The following is a 23,211-nucleotide window of genomic DNA, read 5'->3' on the forward strand; positions in this document are numbered from 1 at the left end:
CTGAACAGCCACCCAAAGTTCTTCTGTACCATTGGGGCATCCATCTTCAGCCTACAGGCACAGAGTATCCAGCAGACTTTTCCATGAAGCAGGAAATTTAAAAGACACTTCCACCTATACTGGCAGTTTATCCAGCAGACACTTTCATGAAGCAGGAACCCCAAAGGACCATCTCACCTTTAGGCAGGTTCAGCAGTCATTCTCTGCAGGTCCTGCATTTGTATACAAGAAGTCCAGGCAAGAACAGTTTCTTTCCCAAATGGCTAACCAACTCAATAAAGAGCCTCTTCAATGCCCATCCTCCTCTTGAAGTAGCTTGGTGATGCCAGGAGCAGATGTATCTCATTGTCATGAAAAGTCTTAAGTTCTTAAACATTTTAAATGCCATATTCTGTAATCTTTGAAAGGTTTGAATAATGTCTATTCATCTGAAATACATCTTTGTACATCTAGAAAACCTAACATGACTACAAACTTGACTATTATAGATGACTATCTATTATACTACATTTTTAAATGAGCTGCACAAACACAATACCTTAATCAAGATCAGAAATACATATACACGTAACAAAATTGACCTTAAATTTGTATCAATAAACCAAGATCCACACCAATGCAAATATTTATAGCATATCCCCTTTTAAATGTAAATAAACATTTATAGACAATATTTGGGAATATGGGTATAGTTTTCTTCATACTGCTTCCTGCTGATTGTTGGGCATAGTAATTTTGGGGGGTGTTTATGGCAACCTTCAGGGGTCTTGTTCTATCAAACCATACCAGTCTGAAAGCAATCCACAGGTTCTCATCTTCTGTGGAAACAAGAGAACATCTTTTCCAAAGAAACATATCCTTAGGCCCAAATTTGGAAGTCATGATGCCTTTATAATATACATGCTGGTTTAGCTTAGCAGTGCATACATGAAATATCTCTCTGTACTTAGCTCATTCAGAGTCAAAGAACTCAAAGATAACACAATAATATACATAACCCAGACTCTCTGTGTATATTCCATGTTTACATGGCTTATTTCTTTTACTCTATTACTTTTTAATATTTCCTTTAATCTATGACTGCTGTAAACCATTTACTTATTTTCCAACTCTCTATACTCTTTTTCTTCTCTCTACGTACATTTACCTAACACTGTTACCCATTTAGAGGTCTTTTATGTATGAATCTGTCCTACTGTATATCTGTAATTCTTTTAATTCTTTTTTTTTTTTTTTGAGAAAGATTTCTCTGTAGCTTTGGTGCCTGAACTGAAACTAGCTATGGTAGACCAGGCTGGCCTCGAACTCACAGAGATTTGCCTGCCTCTTCATCCCAAGTTCTGGGATGAAAGGTGTGTGCTACCACCACCCAGTTGTATCTATAATTCTTTACTGTCCAGGAGTGCTTCTTAAAACTTAAGCTGCGCCATTACTAGTATATACAGTATTTTCTGCTTGCCCCACCCAGTCCAGCATGGTGGAGCCACTTGCACCTCTGAGGCGTGCATACCACCCCACTTACAGGCACATAGCCAGTCCATGTTGCTACCAAGCAAACCACAATACACAGCTCACAAACCCCATACAAATGCTCGGTTTCCCTAAAGAGTCAGAGTTTTTGCTAGCAGCATGGCCCACAGCTGGGAAGCTGCCATTTTGAAACCACGCAGCTGCTACCATTGAATCAGTAAAACCTCTTTTAAAGGAGCTGCAGCATGCCACCTCAAGCAAAGCCCATTTGGGAAAAAAAATGCAGCTAAACTTTGTTTTGTTAGTGTCTAGAATTTCTTTTCAAGCACTCTCAACTTTTACATTGGCTCCAATTTGTTGGAAGAAGCCACTTGTTGGTTCCCATCTGCTCAAGCCCGAAATAATAAGCGTCTTTCTTCACATTCTAATTCCATATCTGTAAATTGTGGCTAATAGCTCCTGTTGCCCACAGTGTTTGACCTAAGAATATGAATATAAGAAGTATGTTATTAATATATTATTGGTAATTTCTTAAATCATTTTGCCCACATCGTCTCTGTAACTGGATCTTTCTGAGCATCCAGTGAGAATGAGTAGAATTATCTGTATTTTCAGATGAAGCTAATAGAATATCTTTTTTTAAAAAAAAAAAGTGTTTAGAATATAGACAGGATGAAAAAATTTTCCCCAAGCCCCAATAGAAGATGTCTTCTATTGATTTTCATTTACTTTAGACAGGGTCTTGGTACATAGCCCAGGCTAGTCTCAAACTCACAATCTTCTTGCAGCAGCTTCCCAAGCGTCAGGACTGCAGACTACAGGCATGTGCCAGCTGGACTGTTTCAATGCTGCCTTTGTTCTTTTTAGTTTATTCTATTTACTTAACATTTTTTCATTTATTTTACATCCCAACCACAATATCCCCTCCCTCCTCTCAACCATTTCTTCTCTCACATAGGCCCTTGCTTATCCTGGAGGCGTAAGGAGGTTCTTTGGAGTTTAATGTGATGGTTTTGACCACTTTGTAAGAAAATGTTCGTTATCCCTGGGTTCCAAGCAGTTTGCCATAGAGAGCTGCTCTGCTGGTCTGTAAGTCTGAGCTGTCCTCTCAGAAGGCCAAAATACTCTGGAAAAATAAACTCTTTGGTGTCTGCAAATACCCCACTTTGAATTAACTGTTCTTCATTCTTCCCATAGACTGTTGAAGTAGTTGTTTCAAACCATCACATACTCTCTGCCCCCAGCTTCCCCAGCATTGCTTTCTGACCTCCACATTCCACGTAATGTGACAATTCTGTGGGTCACAAGTCAGCAGGAGCTGTGACTGACCTGGTTGTGCTTTCTAGCGCCTGTGAGGCAACATCTTACCTCAGAGGACTTAACCCTCAGAGTCATCTTAGCCAAAACTTGTATTGAGATACTTCTTTTTGGTTGTTAGCACAAAACCTCACTTGTCCTTGAAGACGTGAGCAAAAGCAGGATCCCTTCAAGAGATTCACAATTTGTTCAACAAAGAAAGGCCAAAACAAGGGCACAGGAAATGAGAGAGTAATCATCCCTTAGAAACATCTAGTTTTTCTATTCCTTTTTACCCTTAGTTTTTAATCTACATTTTACATGGTAATTTTATTTTGTTTTAATTTTACTTGTGAGATATTTATCAATAGGCTGAAAACAATTTAGCAGTCACACATACACACACACACACACACAACCCGAGTTTGTTGATTCTGTTTTGTTTGAGACAATGCCTCCCATAATGCTTGCTGAATTCGGCTATAGACTTGGGGATGACCTCAAACTCATGATCTTCCGGCCTCTGCCTCTACCTGCGGGGATTACATCACGATTCCCAGATATTAAAACTATTGATTTCACACATATAAGTATTGAACCCAATATATTCACAGGAAAAAATTACTTTAATTTAAGCACCACTCTCTAAAAAGCAAGTCCTGGGCACAATTTGTCCTTGGAACCCTTTTAAAGCAACTTGCATTGAGAAAACCCATCCGGAAATGGCATTCTTCGGTGTGTGTTGGAAGCACACGCGTGACTCAGTGTGCTGGATGAGAAGTCAGCCAGGAAGTGGCTGTTCCCTTTGTTTCTTCCTGCCCAGACAAGTGGACCTCAGAGACCCAGGAAGCTGCCATTCCCTCAAGACATCATCTCAGGTCCTCCTCCCCAGACTCCTACACAACAACCAGGGTGTAGATTCAGTTAGAATTCAGCAACTTTGTGCACCCTGCCCTTAGCTATCCCTTCTGGCAGCCAACACCCCCAGTGTCCTGAGACTCTTGCTGGTACCTCCTCTCTCCACCAACTACACTGGCCTCATCTTTTTAGCGCAAGGTAGAGCCCAGTAACCATGGACCTTGCTGAACCCATTAAGTAGCCTTATGCGTGGTAGGAATTTTGTCTGCTCCTATGCCAATGGCAACTGTTTTGGAAAAAATGTTACTCTTGGAGAAAAGAAAGTGAGAGTCTCTCTCTCTTTCTCTCCCTTCCTCCCTTCCTTCCTCCTCTATATCTCGATGTATGTATCTATGTATGCATCTATGGCATCTATGCATGCATGTATGTATGTATGTACTTATTTGTGACTCAGGGGTCAACTTTGGGTATTATGCCTCAGGTGCCTTCCACCTTAGTTTTAGAGACAAGGTCTCACTATTGTGGCACTCACCAAGTTGTCTAGGCTCGCTTGCTAGCAAACCCCAGGGATCTGCCTTTGTCTACCTTCCCAGCAGTAGGATTACAAGCACAGAAAGAACCACAGCCATCTATTTAAGTACGCTTTAGGGACTGAGGTCAATCTTTGTGCTTGGAGACCAGTGATTCTATTTTAGTTCTACAGATTCCTTTAATGGGATGTCGATATTCCTCTTAGTATTCAGCCGAACCCGGCTTTCCTCCTTGGAATAACTTTCTCCTACCTTCTGAAACAGCACATATGTCCCTGCTAAAAAGAACAGCAGCAAGCAGCACACACTGGCTGTCTTTCTGAAGTGGAACGTGGGCTGGGAGCACGCTCAGACAGAGCCATGCCTGCGTGCAATGCCAGGCGATGCCAGGCCAGTTGACGGTTTGTGGCATGTTGGTATGAGATATCAAAATCCAAAGAGACTCGAGCACAGACTTGTTTATGATCCAATTGCTTGACGATGGAATCTGAGCCACCTCGGGAATATTCATGAAAACAAGACAAAAAAGATTTTCTAAGGATTGACACCAGAGAAGCTGAGGGAACAGGGCTTGAGTTCAAGAATGGAAGTCTTCTGGTACTGACAAGAGTGATTTGGGAAAAAAAAATTGTTCTTTTTATATGCAAATTATCTGTCTGCCTTACAGCTGGCATGATTTCTCACTCCCCAGCCCAGATAATCCAAGTGTGTTTTCAGAGAGCACCATTGTTCTAGGCAGAGTTACATTTTCTTTTCCTTTCCCCAGACTGCCCAGTGATGCCTTTTGATCTGGCATTGGATATGGAGTGGATTTTAGTCTCTATAATGTTCCCTAAGTAAAGATGTGAGCTCCAGCTTCTTGGCCACATTTTCTCCTCTGATGGACACATTTCTACTTAACACACACAGAGACACATGTAAATTATGGTGACTTAATTTTATATTGTTCCATACATGACAAAGTAAGACATTTTATTTCAAGGCATATTTTCCAACCTAAACGTAGCCTTTTAGAAGAAAGAAATCAGTTTTATGTGAAAGAGAATTGCCTGGAGTGGAATTTAGGAGCAGTGGGCTCAAGTTTCAGTGCAGCAAGAACCGTAAAGCCAGCCTTCTGAAGCCAGGACTTGGCAATTCCTGCCTGCAAACCATCACCTTGATTCCCCAAGAATTCTATCATCTGTTTCTTCCCGACAGCATTAGCCTCATGCTTTCCCCAAATGTTATCCGAGGCCAACTCTCAAGAGTATAGAGTCTTGAAATTCCCATTCGAAGCTGATCCTCCACTGGGTGGGCAGACGAGCCAGCTGTATAGACAATTGACTGTACTCTGAGCACTGACTTATTGGTTGCTGGGATTTGAACTCAGGACCTCTGGAAGACCAGCTTGTGCTCTTAACCGCTGGACCATCTCTCCAGTCAACACTGACTTATTGGTAAAGTGAAAAAGAGAGTCTTCATTCTTGAACTTCACGTCGTAGTCTACAGATATCCACTGACACCCCCTTCCCCCCCTAAAAAAGTGCATTTGGACTTGAGGGAGCAGTGAGACTGACCAGGTCCCACACTTTCGCCCTGGGCGTTAGCAGAAGCCAAGGGTCTGATCACAGAGCTGACCAGAGTCCATGTTCCAGAATTGACATCGCTGGTCCCACAATCTTGGCATGATTTGCATATCATCTTAGAGGACAGCAGTCGTGGACAACAGTCGTAGAATCTAGATGGTGGCGATTTAGAAGCTCACACTCACAGTGCTACTCCAGTTTGCCTTAGGAACTCCGGCATTAGGATAACCTCCATCCATTCCTTTGCTCATCTCTTGTTAGTCCAAGTCACATGAATGTGGATGTTATCTTTCTTGGGAGAAATATAGTGACTTTGAACTTCGTAAATCAGATTTTTTTAAATTTTATTTTAAACAGGTGACTAGAAAGAGAAAATAAAAATGTATAGAAAGAAGAAAAAGTGTTTCCTGTACATGCCCACATTTATACACTTAATCTTATTTTTCCAATAACTCTTGGTTGTGTTGGCAGTTATACATGGTTATAGTCTCTTTAGGGAAGTGTGTGTTAATTAAAATCTCCCACACAACACTTAAGGAGAAATTAACATTTTTTATTATGTCTACAGAGGTTTCAAACATGGTTAGTAAACTGAGAGGAGACGATGTCATTTGTCCTTGACCCTGTGCGTCTCAGATTTTATGAACACTCAAGCGGCGGTTCCTGTGACCGTGTCCTTCAGGGTGATGAGAGGAACATGTGTTAGAGTGTAATTTGAGATATTAGAGAAGAAAACAGAAAGCAATAAAACCTATGAGAAAAGTTACAGAAAGCAGACATTTTCATTAAAAAAAAACCTAGAAGGAGCAAAGAGACAGAGGATTAAAAAAAAAAAACAATAAATAAATTAAAGACAGCTCCAATTTCAGGGGGCAGAGAATGGCTGTGGAGGAGAGCTATTCCAATGGCTATAGATCAGCTCAGTACCATAACCGTTACGTTCTTCTAGGAGGCAGCTCTAAGATCATCTTACAGAGGATGCCCAGCTGCCCATGGAGCTCTCCTTGCGTGGGGGCGTGGGTACCAGGCAGGAACACTGTCCGTAGTACCCCTTTCCTTCACCCAGTTGTGTTCCTAAGTATCTGTTCAGGGAACTAGGTAGCATCGCCCAGTAAATCTACTCGGGAGGTCTGTGGTCTAAGGACGGGCATCCCAGGCTTCATGGAATTGTTTCTTAAATTTCCTGAGGGAAAGAAGGGGGAAAACAAACAAACACCAGTCAGAGGCAACTGAAAATAAGAAAGCCTAATACCCTGGAGAAGCAATTAGGGAGAGGGTCTATTAGGCTCTGAAGTGTTCTATACATCTTTCTCTGTATGATACAAATTAACTTAATCTATATGTAATCACTGGTGTAGACTGGTAACTGTGAAGCCCCGCAATGAAATCTGATGATTTATTGGACTGCAGACACAAGCGAAACTGGTGTATCAATTCATCAGTAGAATCTAATTTTCTAGAGTACAAGAAGAAACACCGTCTAAGTGGTATTCTGGAGAAACCAAACCAAACATTAAGAATCTGAGCCACAGATAAGACCCTGTCCTCAGGCTGCAAAAGTCTCCCTTAGTTCTCAGGGAAGAGGCAGATCCTGATTGCAGAGGTGTTTAGATAAGAACGGTGTCTGTCATTTGGGACAAGCTGGAAAGCGCTGTTTATTTCTCTAAAGCCCTGTGGGTGTAAGGCCACACATCAGATCTAGAGTACTTCCTGTCTTGTGTGGTGTGACCTCTTTTGGTCTTCACAGGCTTCATATTTCCCTAAGAACAGTCAGGGCGCAGAGTTCCTTACACTTACGTTAGTGCAAAGGTGCACTTCCATCTGGCTACCCTCGGTTCTGCTTTACTGTTTTTAATTGCAAGGTTTTGCTGGTGTGGTAATGCAAGTTCTTAATACGAGCACTTGGGAGACTGAGGCCTCACAAGGTCAGCCTTTTACACACACACACACTCACACACAAGCACCCACACACATTCACATTCGATATAGTCACACATACACACACTCACACATAGACATATACCCATACATACACACTCACACACACGTAGATATTCACACACTCACACAGACACAGACACACATATACACTCACATACACAGAGATATATACTCACACACAGACTCACACAGACTCTTACATACATGCACACTCATACACACATACATATGAAGACTCTCTCACACACACACTCTCATACACACACATACATAATCTTATTATTTGATTTAATACTATGACAGAGAATTTTGGCAATAGCAATTTAGATAAGAAAAGGCTTATTTGGTTTCCTAGTTCCTGGGTACTGTCCATCATAGCAAGGAGTCATGTGGAGTAGCAGGCGACACCAGGTCGTGTTGCATCCACGGTCAGGAATCAGAAAGATAAATCCTGCTGATCCGATCTGTCTCTCCTTTTTAATCTTTCTGAGCTCTGACCCAATTCCAAGGAAAGTTGCCACTTACATTTAGGGCGACTCTTCTTACCTCAGTTAAACTAATATACATAATCCCCTACAGCCATTCCCAGAGACTTGTCTCTATGTGATTCTAGATCCTGTCTAGTTGATAACCAATATCAACTACCATCATTACCTTATATGGTTTTTATGCAAATCTACCTTGTCTTTGTTGTTGTTTGCAGGGCATCAAACAGAATGAGTCATTTGCAAAAAGCCATAGTTCTTCAGGCATGATGCGACTAGTAAGCACAGTGTTATCTTCATCCAAAAAACAAACAAGCAAACAAACAAAAAACAAAAAGACAAACCTTCTTTAGGCTCGGGATGTAACTTATTGGTAGCACGCACGCTATCCCAGCACATATGAAGTCCTGGGGTCCCTATCCAGTACCATATAAACTGTGGGTGGGCATGTGTCCTAACCCATTATAATCAAGTAGAGACTGTAGGATTGGAAGTTCAAGGCCATCCTCAAAAACACAGAGTTCAAGGCAACCGTGGGATACATGATATCCTGTCTTGACAACAAAATAAAAATCCAAGTATTTCTTTATTATACTATGCAGTGTCTCTGGCTGATCTTATCAGAGAATTTTAGAACTCTGGAAAGTTGTCATGGTACCCCACCCACTTCCCCACTGTTCACTTCTGGGGGAAAGGAGGAAAAGAGGGGAAACATGGCCAGTTGTGAGTAACACTGGATGGATGCTAGTAAGGCAAGAAAAGGATCGAGCTCCACAGGGGAAATGTTCTTGGTGGAAGGAGAGGATTGTCTGGGCTATCTACGAACACAGGTGCCCCAAAGCTGGTGTCTGTCTTCCCTCAGTCCTGTACCCCCAACATCCACTGTAAGCCTCAGACCTCCTTGAATGGACAGTTGGGCTATTCTCTGGTGTGCATCAAGAGACTGTTTTTGGCTTCCAACTACAGTTGCCTAGAGTGATGGAGAGACTCTTTGGGCCTAATAGACATGGCATGTTTTAGATAGCCACTTGAAACACAAGCTGAGATTTTATTTAATAATGACAGTGTTTTGTGGATGATGGAGTCTTTGACTTGAAAACAGTCCCAAAGATGCCCTCTCTTTGACCTCAGGATCCTCAAATAATAGAATAATTACCAGAGCAGAAGCCATTCTTTTCTTTTTCTAGACGTCCAAGTCACGCTGCAAGCATCTGGAACAGACACTGGTAGCTTCTAGCCCTCAGGCTGAGGTTAGCCCAGGGTGGGTACTGTGGCTTTTCTAGTGCTTACTTGCAGGGTGGCTGGGATTTCAGAGCTTGAGCAAATCCCAGAATGCGGCCATACTGGCTGCCGTTTCATGCCCTTCTGGTGGCTCCTGTGCCTCCTCCCAAGACACAGAGGTCCCCTTTATCGTCATCACTACATTTCCATCTGCAAGAGAAGAGCTGCCTGGCCCCTGTACAAGCCTGAGCCTGGTTAAGTTTTACAGCCACTTGGCTCAACATCATTGGAAGAACAAAGGGAACCCTACTGTTGCAAGACGCTATGTAAAGTCATCAGGAAAAGAATCATTTATAACTAGTTCATATTTTTCTATGAAAACCAAAAATTATAATTTCTGTCAATTACTCCATTTCCCTCCTTTCTGTTTTTTAGGGTAAAACAGCCAGTCGATGTTCATTGCACATTTTCATCCCAACTTCTCAACATAAGTATTTTTAAGCTCTTGATCTTGGGAAATGCTTTTCAATGGCTAAGTCCAAAGAAAATTAGTAAAAAGGCAGACGCAAAAGTTAAAAAGTCACTGAGGAACGTATCACTTACTGATACCATTTAGTTAAAGCAGAATTATTTTTAATCAACCACTTAATAAGTATTTTTCCCATTTTATTAGCATAAATTAATTATGCCTAATTATGAATTTTTACATATTTTCATATATGTATATAATGTATTTTGATAGCATTCACCACCCATTACTCTCTATGACTGCCTTATTCCCACTCTTCCCAACCACTTCCCTTCTACGTTCATGTCATTTATGTGTTTATTTTGAAGGCCTAGTGTATCTAATTAGGATTTCTTGCCAGCAAGGTGTCACTTAAAAGGACAGAGCCACCTTACCAGTGACTACACCACTAGGAAATGCTCCCTTTCTTCTCCAGCCACCACTGAACACTCATGGAGCTTTTGGGGGATGCAGGAAGAACTCTTAAATAAAACAGAAGCAAAGATGCGCAGATGCCGCAGTCCTTCTGTTGGGAAACACTGAGGAAGGCTGCTTACCCAGGGTACTCTGGAGTAGAGCTCCTGGGAAGTAGAGCCAGGGGAAGAAGGCTGCTGTGGAAGAGGGGCGGCACAATCTCGGCTTCTGTGAGCTCATTTTCAGGGTTCTCGTCTTAGTCACTTTGTATTGCTGTGAGAAGAAGTCACAACCAGGACAATATATAGAAGAAGAGTTTCATTTCAGTTAGCGTCTATGGTGGTGGAACATACGAGTGCTGAGAGCTCTCATCTCAGTCCACAGACAGGGGCAGAGAGAGAGCCTTGGGAGTCACACAAATCTTCTGAAGCCTCAAAGCCCACCTCCAGTGATACATGTTCTCCAGCAAGGCCACACCTCTTAATCCTTCCCAAGCAGTTCCACCAACTAAGGACCAGGTATTCAGATATGTGAGCCTACGGGGGACCATTCTCATTCAACCCACCATAAATCTTTATTGACTATTGAAAAGTCCCATGCAGATTAGATTTCATAATGCTCAAATGAGTAGCATCTCCATGCAGTAAGCACTGACTTGGCCTTCACAAGCCCTCCAGGGGCAGTTGCAGGAGACATAGATTCATGCTTATTTGTTCCACGTTTTGATATGTGGTCTGTCATAGACTGGCACTTAGAAAGAGATACAGATCTGGCAACAGTTTTTTACAGAGTGATCTAAGTAGAACTATACCAATAAAGTTTATTTAAGTAGCAATGGCATCAAATACTGTTAAATATTAATATAATGCTATTTGTAAGCATGAGTCTTGCATGTCGAAGTTTATCATAAGAGGCCCATGTTCTTTCCACCCTGACAGATGAGGCAGTTGAGTGGCAGAAGTTTGTGATTTATTTACTCCGTGTCACAGAACTAGAGAACAGGAAATCCGAGGCTACATTTTAGGAATTCTGTTGGATCTTGGGATCTCTCTCTTGGTCTCTCACTGACTTAGCATTAAGAAACAGTAAATGCCGTGGGCTGTTGTTCAAGCAGAAGAGAGATGAGAGCACAGTCTCCAACGTAACTATTGTTGCTGTTGTTCTCTGTGCCTGGCTTTGAACACAGACAGTAGCTGAATACAAATGGTGGTGTTGTCGGTGCTCTTCCTGGCTCACTCTTGGGGCATTGGGAGAGCTGCACAAAACCTTGGTTTTATGTGCTGTCTGTTCTGACGGGAAGTGCAGCCAAGAGGCCCTCTGCTGAACCACAGAGTAGCTGCTCGCTTCTGGGAAGAACCACAGCCACAGCCGATAAGAACTCAGAAGAGGTGTGACTTATTTTGATCAAAGGTGTCAAGAGCTCAGAAGGCAGGGGTGAGGCTGCCACCAGAGAGTGGGTGAGATGTGTGCTTTTGAAACTCAAAGCCCTTAGCTTTAAACCCCAAAGATGATATGCTTGTCAGCTTCAGTAGACGTTCACAGTGAGCAGAAAGCCAAAAGGACCAATTCAATGAAACACACTCAAAAGGCAAGTAAAGGAAATAACGAGAATGACCACCAAAGAACAATTGCACGAAACCTTCCAGTGCAAGAAATTTCCCAGCAATATATTGATATATAGAAATCATTTGTAGGTAGGGTTTTTGTTTGTTTGTTTGTTTGTTTGTTTCTTAAGAGTAGATTTATTGGAGTAAGCAATAAATGATAGTAACAGTGGGACTTCCATCGGCAGATCCACTATGCAAGAGACCATGTTGGTATGCTAAAGAGAGAAACAGAGACAAGGACTTTTGATGCACTCTAAAGGTTCAGCAATGAGCAGAGTGCCTCAAAAATTGTGCAGGCGAAGTAAGCTGTGGCTGTTTGGTTCCACTCGTGCTGTTATTTACGGTTCTGTGTTGCTTAAGCCGTGTGGTTTCAGTAAGGACAATATAACAGCAAAATGCTGGGCAGGAATAAAAAGACCCCTAGTTTGGCAAGAAGTGAAGAACTTGCATAGTCCCCCAGCATTGCTTGGTTATCAGAACTGGACTTAAACCAGGCTAGTTTCCTTTCAAAGCGCCTGTGTTTTCTATCTCCTTCTGTTTCTATAAATACGGAGCTCTGCTAGCCTTTGGAAGGTGATAATTGCATCTATAAATTGCTTCGCTTTCAAGTTTCAAATTTAAGCTGTGTTACCTTTGTCCTAGTGGCCCTGCAAATTGCAGAGGTACCATTGCAGAGTGTAAACACACCCTTCTCCTCTGCCTGTTTTCTTGGTCACTGAGTAGGTTGGGGACAGTCTGGAGCCCTGGATATTACCATGTATCACTCACAGGGCTGCGTCTTTTTTACCCTAGCAGTAGCTGCAACCTGTGGCAGGCAGGCCAGCAGTTTTACCCATCTCTGCTGAGTGAGGTATTTTTTGATCCCACTTAGTGGTTGATTTCAAGAAGTAGAAATTAAAAAAAAAAAATCCAAGAAAATTCACTATTTCAAAATCAGAGGGGGGAGAAGGTAGGAGAGCAATACCAGACGTATTAAGAAAAGGAGTTAAAAACCAATCCCTCTAATTCTTTTTCCTTTTCCAAAACTAGGGACTGCTGTGTGAGAGGAGAAAATACCCCAGTAAACATGGCATAGTGTTGGAGCTGCAACCAGACCCGACTGTGTCAGAGAAAAGTTCTTAGAATGTGTGGCCCCTGGGCAGCAATTACCCAGTCCTTATCCGAGTTGCTTTCTCCCAGGACAGGACTGAATTCCAGACAGAGGGCACTTTAACCCCTGCCTGCTTCCTCTTGTGCTTGAGCTGTCTGGTAGGGTAATCACTCTTCCTGTTTCCCCAGGGTGGAGGACTGGAGGAGGCCAGTTCTAACACAGGTAGGGGAGGAACGTGAAGAGTGCATTCAGACATTCGTCTTAACCCAGCCAGAGTCAACAAGAGACCTCTTAGTTTCCCGGCTGTGGCCCACATTCACTGCTAGATGCAGGAGTGTGAATGAAAGCCCAGGGGTTAATGGCTAGTCAGAGTCCCCGCAGACCCGGAGCTGTGTGCCGACGTATTCACACGCTGGATCTGGGATCTCCGAGCACTCGAGACTTGCATGTGCTGCAAATGTGGTCAGTGGAAATGAACTCTCAATTCAGCTTGGCAGCACGTGACTTCCTATTTCTGTAAGGTACTTCCAAGAGACTTCCTCTGTAAAGCCAGCTGAGGTCCGGGAGATTTCCTTCGGCGGCGAGTAGGCAAAGTTTGTTTCAGCTCTGGACAGAAGTTTGCCCTAAGAGATCGAGTGAGGTGTTTTTCTTTCTTTTTCTGCTGTTGCCAGCGTGCAAGGATCTCGTGGCTCCCGTCTGTGATCGGAAACTGAACACAGTTGTGCAGATCTCAGTCATCCATCCGGTGGAGCAGACCCTGACAAGGTACTCCAGCACGGAGATTGTGGAGGTGAGCCTGGCACGGTTTCTCTCGCCTGTCTTCTCACTCCCTCTCGCTGCGCCGCTCTTGTCCCTGTGCATCGTGCATGCCGCTCCCCCCCCCCACCTCTCTCCCGCCCCTCTGAACAGCTGACATAAGTTAGCCTGTGGTCTCTGGTCCTGCTGTTGCTTTCGTCTGTCATTAAGGAGCACAGATCTGAGGTTTTGAAGCATATGCAGAATAAACAGATGGGAAGGAAAGAATTTGACTTTCCTTTGAAAGGTTTTAGCTTTCTTCCAACGAAAACTTTCCACCATGAATTGCAAGAGAACAGGATACTTGCCTGACTATCTCTGTGTCTATGTATATGATCTACTGTCTATATTGATTTTAAGGAGAATGAACATATTTAGTGATGGAAAAAGTTTAACGTACAGAGTTTAAAAACAGGCGAAGGGGATTTTGCTCTTTATAGTTTTTCCAGCCCAGTAGTGAAAACTGTATTCTCTACTATGTGTCTTTCAAAGCACAGTGTTTTCCAAAGAAAGGAAGGTGATTAACTTGATTAGCTATAATGTTTCCGGGCAAAATGTGTAAATGTTACTCATGGGATGAGAGATTTCCTATTTACATTTACTATTGCTAATGCGACATTCACCAGGTATCGGGAAATTCATTATTGTGCTGGCTCACATTCGACGGGACAAGTTTCCCTTTAGATGGTTTTGTTCTCCCGACACATTTCAGGACATCAGTGAGTGACAGATACTTATCTGAACATCTGGGGCTCTGGAGAGTGTCCCTGCAGCTCCTTCGGCTTCTCTTGTTTCTCTTGTGCCCCACTGTTGAGAATGTGGAGTTTCTCTGTCTGAACGTAGGCAGTCTGCTCTAGCCTCAACCGGCTTAGCTCACCGTTTGCTTTGAAGCAGTAGATGGAACCGATGATTCAGACTGCAGGAGAGTCATTTCTATTCTGGGAATGGCCTAAATCCTGTGTGTAACCCGCGTCTGCTCCTTCACGCAGGCCTGAATCTGCCCTTTGGAGACTTTAAGTTCTAAAGCCGGTACAATATATGGTTAGCTCATAGTTTAATTAAAAGTAGATAAAGTCATTTTCTTAATGAAAAGACCTCAGGTATTATTTTTAAACATTGCCAAATTTCAAAGTAACTTGATTTTGCTTTTATTATTTTGTTCTACTACTCTCATTTATTCTCCTGTGATAAAACACACATAATTTGAAATCTATTATCATAACTATAAAAGTAAATTATGTTGACTTTTATATAGAATATGCATAATTTTCTTAGCTGTTTTATTTACTGCCTGTCTCCAAATATGTCTGGCCAAGAAAATACCATTTTGTGAGTTCGAGGCCAGCTTGGTCTACAAGAACTAGCTCCAGGATAGGCTTCAAAGTTACACAGAGAAACCCTGTCTCAAAAAACCAGAGAGAGAGAGAGAGAGAGAGAGAGAGAGAGAGAGAGAGAGGACCATTTGCCTTTTGAAGAATAAAAAGATGAGTAAATTAGTACCACAGACTTTCAGAAGTTTTAGTAGACTATTGGCTTACAGACTTTTCAAAACATTTTCAAATATATTTGGCTGCACGTGTGTGTGTAAAATGCCGTGTTAGAGACCAGCTTTTTAACGGTGGTTCCAAGGCCCTAAAATGTCTTGGTGACCACATTCCAAGCAATAATTGCTTTTCCCAATCTATCAGGTTTAGACGACTTCTCACTAGTTTTCAAGTTTGTTTGTGGACTGAAAGGTCACCGTTAAACATCTAAAAACAATCACACACTTATAGAGCCTAGCTTTCTATTGAAGCAAAGTAAGAAAAAAAAATTTTAAAGAAATAGCATAGCATTTACCAATGTTTGAAGAAAATAGCTTCATTCAATTTGGCGAGGTGGTATCTTAGATTATTTGTCTCAATAATAAATATATATGTAGTATTTTATATGTGTGTGTGTGTGTATATTCAAATGTGCTGGCAACTTGTTCTAAAAATAGGTTCTGATTACAACTTTTAAAACTGAGTTTACTTTAAAGTCCTTAGTCACTTAAAAAATGCAAGTTTACCTACTCAGTAGCCATCAGTACAGCGGTGCCCTGGGCTCACGGCCCACAAGCAACACTTGGCTCTTCAGATCTCTCTTTTCACAGAACTGTTCCTAGAAAAGCAGGCAAAGACACACTCTCTGTGTTCTCATTTGTCCCTGCATGCTGCCAGCTACAGTTGCTGCCTTACTGAATCCGAGTTATCTGCTTATGCTCTTTCAGGGAACAAAAGACCCACTGTTTTTGACGGGCGTCACATTCCCATCCGAGTACCCCATCTATGAAGAGACTAGAATAAAACTGACAGTCTATGATGTCAAGGATAAGTCTCACGACACTGTAAGTACTTGAACTTCTTTCTCTGGGAATAGAGGGTGGGTTTTAGACTTTGCCAAACTGTTGGACTTTGGACGCTACCAGAATTTTTAAACAGGGCTGTTTGGACTGCACTTATGTTTGTCTTGTGGCTGTACTTTACTGTGTGTTGTTCAAACTCATTTGGCTTGTTCCCAGCATGGCAATTAGCTAGGGACAAAGACTTGCTGAACAGACCTATCTCTCTTTCCTAAGAAGGCTGATTTGATCTCTTGGCTTAGATATTTGCTGCAATTTTAAGCTGATCAGACGATAATTTGGGTGAAGGAACAGATTAAATAATAGTCCATTTTTTAAGATATTGTAACTGCCAAAAACTGAAGTCTGACGGTATTCCACTCTCACTCTTTGTCTTCTTATACTGCGTCTAGAGAAACTATTTTTTCCCTGATGTTGTTACTACCCAATGTAAGAGTTCGTGGAAACTCTCAACTGAGTCTTACTCAGCTCTTTTACACCAAGGACTTGCAAAGTCTCAACAGCTTTTTGTCCTAGATACTCCAAGATTCCTATCCAGTTTGATTTTCTTGTTGAATGAGTCCTCTGTCTTGGTTAGGCATTTAGGTGTCCTGATACAGTCCATGAAGATGTGACTTATAACTCCTGACCAGGTCCTGACGCTGCTGGTGGATACCGAGAAAGGGAAGCTGACCTTCCCCTTCAAGTATCTGTGATAATATGGAGGTCTGTGTGTTTTTAAGGCAGCAGAATGATGGGATTTTAATACTCAAATATGAAGCAAGAGGCATGGAGGAGTTTTGATGGCACTTTGACCAGAAAGTTCCAAGGAGGGCTCTGGTTGAAACCAAAGGAGGAGAATGAGCTTGAAGAACCACTCAAGGGTTGAAGTGTGCCCCCCCCCCCCACACTCTGCCTTACTTTGGCCATAATAACTCTATACAGTGTAGTAGAAGGAGCTCACATGTACTGGTAAGGTTATTTAGTAGAGGAAACATATATTAAAGAGATTTATGTATGTTTATATACATCAAACCAAGAAGATTCACTTCTTATAAATTATGAAATAAATGCCCCATTAAATGTAGGCATATTCAGGGGCTAGTAACAGCCATAGCAGTCATTAAAAAAGAGAGTTCCTTGCCCAGGATTCTGGATTTATTTCACCTACCAGCCTTGTGTTTAAGAGAGCTTGGTTTCTATATCTGCTCCTCCCTGAGGCATTGTTATAAGGAGAAAATGAGTAAATGTGTGGAAACTGTTTAGGATCCAGCATATGCAGACACATGAGCAATTAGTAATTACTATTATTGTAATCATCATTTTGCATAATAGTTCCCCATAACAGGTAAAAGCCAAATAAAAACCTGATGAACAAAAGCATTTTCTGTATTTAGTAGCTTTTCTCTTAAAAAAATTTTTTTTAATTGAAAGAGAATTCTAATTCAACTGCTGTTCATGTGAATCTGACTTTAGGGCGACCACTCTATGTTGCATGGTCAGTAAGGTAGGTCTTCCTGGGAGAGGCTAATTCTCTTTCTCTCAGAAGTTGTTAGTTGCCTATAGTTCTTTGTCTAGGCATGAGACTTTCAACTTCTTCCTTGTCCCCACAAACTTCTGGCAGTTGAGAGAAAGAAATGGGTGGAAAATCACCCAGTGAGGAGTGAGAGAGGAGCTGGTTCTAATGGAAGGTGGGCAGCCATGTTGCATCTGTACCGGGAAATAATGATCTGAGGATGTGAATGGAGGACAAGGAAGGGGAGCAGAAACAGTTGGCTTCACGTCATCACACACATAATTAAAGTCAGTCCTGCCGTAATGCCCGAGTACAAACAGAAAGGACAAAGATTGTGAGTAGGGTAGAGTTTTAGGAATATTATGCTTCAGAAATTTAGGTTTGTCCCCAAGAGTTATGGCTGCTAAATTTTAGAAATATCAGAGGTTTCTTAGCTACTTTTGTTGTCTCAATGGCAAAATACCTCATGGAAGCAACTTAAGGGAAGAAAGGTGTACTCCTCACTGTTCGGGCATACTGCCCATCAGACCAGGGAAACCAGAGCCATAGTGGCGAGCATCTTGGTCCAGGGTGGCAGGAATCTACAGCATGGCTTTTTATATCTTGGCAGAACAATAAAGAGAGAGAGAGAGAGAGAGAGAGAGAGAGAGAGAGAGAGAGAGAGAACTGAAGTAGTCTTAGTACTGGGTTATAATCCCAAAAGGCCTACTCCTACACTTCTAGTGGTCTATGCCTGAAGTACATGTCCAAAATGTCCCACAATCCCCAAGATCTAGGGCCCTAACTGGAGCAGGGTATTCACACACATGAACCTGTGGTATATAGTTTACACTGAAACCTTAACCCAGTATTAACCACGCAAAGTGGCTTCATCTTCTACAATCCCGTCTACTTAAAATGCATGCATTTATTAATCCTCGTCAGGTAAACAGCTCGCTTAGTCATCCGTTATCCTTTCTGTTTGCTTTGTTGTGAAAACCCATTCTGTGGAGTCCTTTAAAGACCTTCTTCTTTGACTGGCAGTGTTCTCATGTTGGCGTATTGGGTGAACTGGAAACTCCAGCTGTAGAATAAAATGTGGGAAACTTGAACATATAAGAGATGCAGCCGGCTGTCATTCACCAAACGCTGTCAGCTAAAGCAGAACCTGTTCCTTCCTGGTGATGGAAGTGTGAAGAGAAACACAGTTCATTAATATGCTAATAGTCCCCAGAGATACATGCAACACTGCATCTCTTCCCACCATCTCTTGAGGTTCCCTTTGGGGTGGGGAGAGGAAGTAGGTGGGCTATATTACAGCTTATACGTGCTTAACAACCTAAGTGCTTTAGATTCTAATATTTCTAGACAAAAGGAAGGAGACTGAATTTGTGTATGTTTGGGGAGATTGGTGATTATATACATATATTTTAAAGTATTTTAACTATGGTGCCAGCAACCTTTAGTCATATTAGACTTGGAATAGTCAGGTCTTCTTGATTCATTTGGCCGAGTCCTCTAGTGGGCTGAAGCCGAAGACTTGGTTGCTTGTGTCTTCCTGTGGAGTTTATCCTTGCTCAGAGCTAACAAATCGGATACATGTGACAGCTCACTGCTTTATGCTGCCTTGCAGACATACTTGTGTTAGATGCTACTAGAGAGAAAAGGTGATCTTCTCCTCTGGGTGTTCTTGCAATGCACAATGTTACCTAGCTGTTCTTACATTCTTCTGATCAACTGGACCTAAGATTGGTTAACTCAGTGACTCCCGCAGAAACGCAATTAATCTTCATAACAAATGGGAGGAGTCTGAGTGTTGCTTCAGAGTGACTGTCCCTCACCTCGTTCATAATGCTTTCTGAGACAGTTAGATGGTGACTGTTGGGCTGTGAGTCTAGGAGGAAGACAGGAACTATCAAGATCATTATCAAGAGTTTGTAGCATTTTGGTTCTTCCCTCATTATGAAAAAAAATATTTTTCTGAATGGGTTGTTTAAATATGCCGCTGCTTGGTAGGGATTTAATGCCTGAAATAGAAATGCATGGGCTAGGTATAAAATCTCCTGGGACCTGAAATGTATTTTTCAGAATGTTATTTACAATAATCAGCCTCAGGGACAAGCAGGGAAGGCGGGTCTTTCATATTACTGTGGAAACTTCTGAGCAAGGAGAAACTTGTGGCAAAGAATATCAGTATCAAAAGTGGTTTCTCTTCTTTCTCATGCAAGCTGGGGTGTTGGAAGTCACTGAATGAAGTTCCTTTTGCCCTGCTGAGGAAGGCTGTCCAATCAGCTAGCGTATGATTAGGTCAGGCATTGCTTCTACCTGTTGTTGAAATGTGAATTTCTGCCCTGTTTAGCAGAAGTGTTCACTGACCTGCTTTTTGCTCCGGAGGTAAATAATTCTTTTCTCTATCTCCGACTGAATTAGTTCATAAGAGAATCTGGTGTGTAGTGGACACTAGACAATCCCGTGGTTAGGAGATAGAGCCTACCTCAATTTAAAAACCGCCAGTCACTGCTCTCACTGTCCACGAAAGCCTTACAGAACATCAACAGCACCAGCCACAGTGCCTGTGAATGTATTGCTTCCTGTGTTCTCTGCCCCAGGTGGATACAGTTAGTACAGATCAATCCCTAGACAAAAGGACTCTGTTCTCTCATCTCTGGTGTCTGCACTGGCTCTCTCTGAACATTCAGTCTAACTAGTTAAGACACAGACCCTGGTATCAGGGAACGGCAAGAGGCGGAGGGAAACGGAAGGCAGCTAAGGCTGCCGACCCCTGAAACTCTCTTGTGCACTCCATGCGTGCTCCCTTAAGTCCCTTAAGTGTGCTACCACTGTGCTCACCCTGAAGATGCAGCTGGTGTCTGGAGAATTTCAGGCCATGTTAAAAGGCTTTCAGCTCTCCAGGCTCGGCTAGAGTGCTGTGCTACAGGCATTGGTGGTTAGCTCTCCTTCACTCTCCCCCCACACAAGGTACATTTCCATTTCAACAGATGTGTTAAGAACACTCTTGTCAAAGAGCTTAAAAGCTTATTATTTAAAAAAAAAATCAGTGTTCACAGACAGGGAAAGTATATAACCCAAATAACCCAAATTTTAAGCACTTATAACAATCATATTCATATACACATATATCAAATGTTCATATATATATTTGATTGACATTTAGTTGTTTCTACTATTTGACAACAATGAATGAAATATCAGATATCTGTGCTTTTATTATTTTTAATATATATGGAGGAGCATAATTGTTAGATGATAGGGCAGATTCATATATTTATATGTATATACATATATATAATATTATAATATATATAACTAAAGGAAAGTAAAACATAGTGGGCAAGACTATTTGTGAAATTTCTAAGTCTATAGCCAAACTTTTGTGTTTTCCACTTGACCTTGTTTTTCTGTTTGTTTTGTGTTCTCTCTCTGTGGGCCTGTCAACACGCCCCTTCTCTCAGGCTTGGCCTCTGGGAAGGCATGGTTTACAATGGGGCTGGAGATCCACACGGAAGGGGTTCACGTGCTTCCAGGTTTGCTCCTCTTTCGAAATGAGTTTGCCTCCCATGAGCCTGATGAAAACTGTCCTGCGTTCAGAAATGGGGTGCTTATTTTAAATTACTGTAGGCTTTCCATATAATAACATGGGTGGGTATAAAATGATGAGTTTATTAGCGACATATGCCCACGTAACTTCTACCTAAGATAGGATAGAAAACCATTCCACTTTTTCCAGGAAATTCCCTTGTGTCTTTATGCAGCTGACATCCTATGCAAGCTCAGACAACCACTGTCTCATATTGACATGACATTTCTTCTTAAGATGTATGTGATTGAAGTAGTATGGAATGTTTCATCTATGACGGATGGCTTTTGCTCAGCATAATGGTTAGATTCATTCATTTGCTGTGTGAATCAATATCCCATCTTTGTTCTTGCTGAATTGCATGCTTTTGTGACAGGCCCCAATTTGTTCATCATCTCTTTATTGACAGACGTTTAGGTTGTTCCTAGTATTTGACAACGATGAATGAAACATCAGATGTTTGTGCTTTTATTCTTGGATATATACTGAGGAGCATAATTGTGAGATGTTACGGCAGATTCACGTTTGCCCTTCCTAAAACAATGAAACTGTGTCCCAGGCCGCAGTTGCTCCTTGCTACCTGACATTGCTGGTTCTTTCATTCAGCAGGGGTTCATCAATTGCATTTGCTGATGGCTGATTATATTTAAGTTTTTGTGCTTTTTGGACATCTTTACTACTGAAGTTTACAAGCCTTCTGCTTTTTCAAAGTTTGCTTTTGTTATTGTTTCTGAGAGTTCTTTGTATACTGTACAGACACATGCTCTTGGTGAATGGCTGTGCTGCAAGGTTGTTTTCAGTCTACGGCCTAACAATTTCTTTAGGATATACTTATAAGTTAAAGCTGAGATTATTATTCTTTTAGTTCAAGGTTAGTGTTTCTTTTTTTGGAAATTGTAATAAGAACACTGAAGACCTCCCTTCTAACAAGACTCTGCATAACCTGACACTTTAAACTGTAGTCTCAATGTGTACACAGTCTCTATTATTCCTTTAAAACGGCGGGGTGTGTGTGTGGACAAACACAGGATAGACGAGATGCGCAAAAGGAAGAGACGAGACACGCGGCTCCCACATGGGTGCGCTTTAATGGGAAAGGGAAACACGATAAGGGATGGGGTGTGCGAGACACACAAGGGGCCAGAGGGGGGTGAGAGAGAGGTGAGAGAGCGAGACCTCGTGGAAGCTCGCTTTTAACGGGAAGCGCAAGGTTATCTGGGAGACCCGCACCTGGGCACGCCCACGCGCACAGGTGACGGTAATCCAGGAGGGGTCTGGGAGCTGTAGTTTCCAAGGAATAACATCCCAACCTTTTTGGTTTATTAAAAAAAAATTAAATTGGGGCGGGTCTTAAGGGGTAGGGAATGGGGGCATAGCCCGGTCTCTCATGACTGCTTCCTGCTGACTTTGGGCGTCGAGGGGTCCAGGGAGTGTCCGGTTGGTCCGCTGGCGTTCTGGGCTGGCTGATTGAAGAAGTCACCTCCATCCGGTTTTTTCTTCTGAGTAGCTGGGTCATCGCTAGGATGCTGGAAGGCAAAAATCGCCAGAAGGCACACAGGGGTATCACGAACACAGCAGTTCTGGTCACAGGTGTCCCTGGTAAGCAGAAGGCCGTGTTATGGCTGGCTAACTGTCCCGAACCCGGCAGCCGACAGGGAAGAAACCCGGCCGGGAGGAGCCGGTAAGTGGCCCGACCTCGGCAACCGACGGGAACCAAACCTGGCCGGGAGGAGGCAGTTACCCTGATTTGGGGCTGACCGTACAGCCGGAAGGTGCCCGCTCCATTAGCGGGCCCGAGACGTGAAAGAAAGGAAGGAAGAAAGGAGGAAAAAGGCCAGGGCACCAAACCCTGGAGAGAACGGCTGAGAGCACCAAACTCTCAGTGGCGTCAGAACCAAATTTGCCAGGGGCAGAAGACCAGGAGAAAGGGGGGGGGGGAAGGTAACGCCAAAGGGAAGCTGGCCGGATGTCCCCAG

At 42.5% G+C, this 23,211-nt stretch overlaps 1 protein-coding gene across 4 annotated transcripts in view; it reads left to right on the forward strand.

Moving 5' to 3' along the window:
* The window catches only part of Inpp4b (inositol polyphosphate-4-phosphatase type II B), a 696,298-nt gene that overhangs the window by 356,430 nt on the left and 316,657 nt on the right, over positions 1 to 23,211 (forward strand). For all 4 annotated transcript variants that reach the window (XM_050161508.1, XM_050161511.1, XM_050161509.1 and 1 more), the window contains exons 7-8: positions 13,657 to 13,775; positions 16,032 to 16,148. In XM_050161508.1, the coding sequence (XP_050017465.1) occupies positions 13,657 to 13,775; positions 16,032 to 16,148 (236 nt within the window). The remainder of the gene's footprint in view (positions 1 to 13,656; positions 13,776 to 16,031; positions 16,149 to 23,211) is intronic.

This window comes from Alexandromys fortis, unplaced genomic scaffold, assembly GCF_014885135.2.
Source record: "Alexandromys fortis isolate MF-2015 unplaced genomic scaffold, M_Fortis_MF-2015_v1.1 scaffold_127, whole genome shotgun sequence".
NCBI lineage: Eukaryota > Metazoa > Chordata > Mammalia > Rodentia > Cricetidae > Alexandromys > Alexandromys fortis.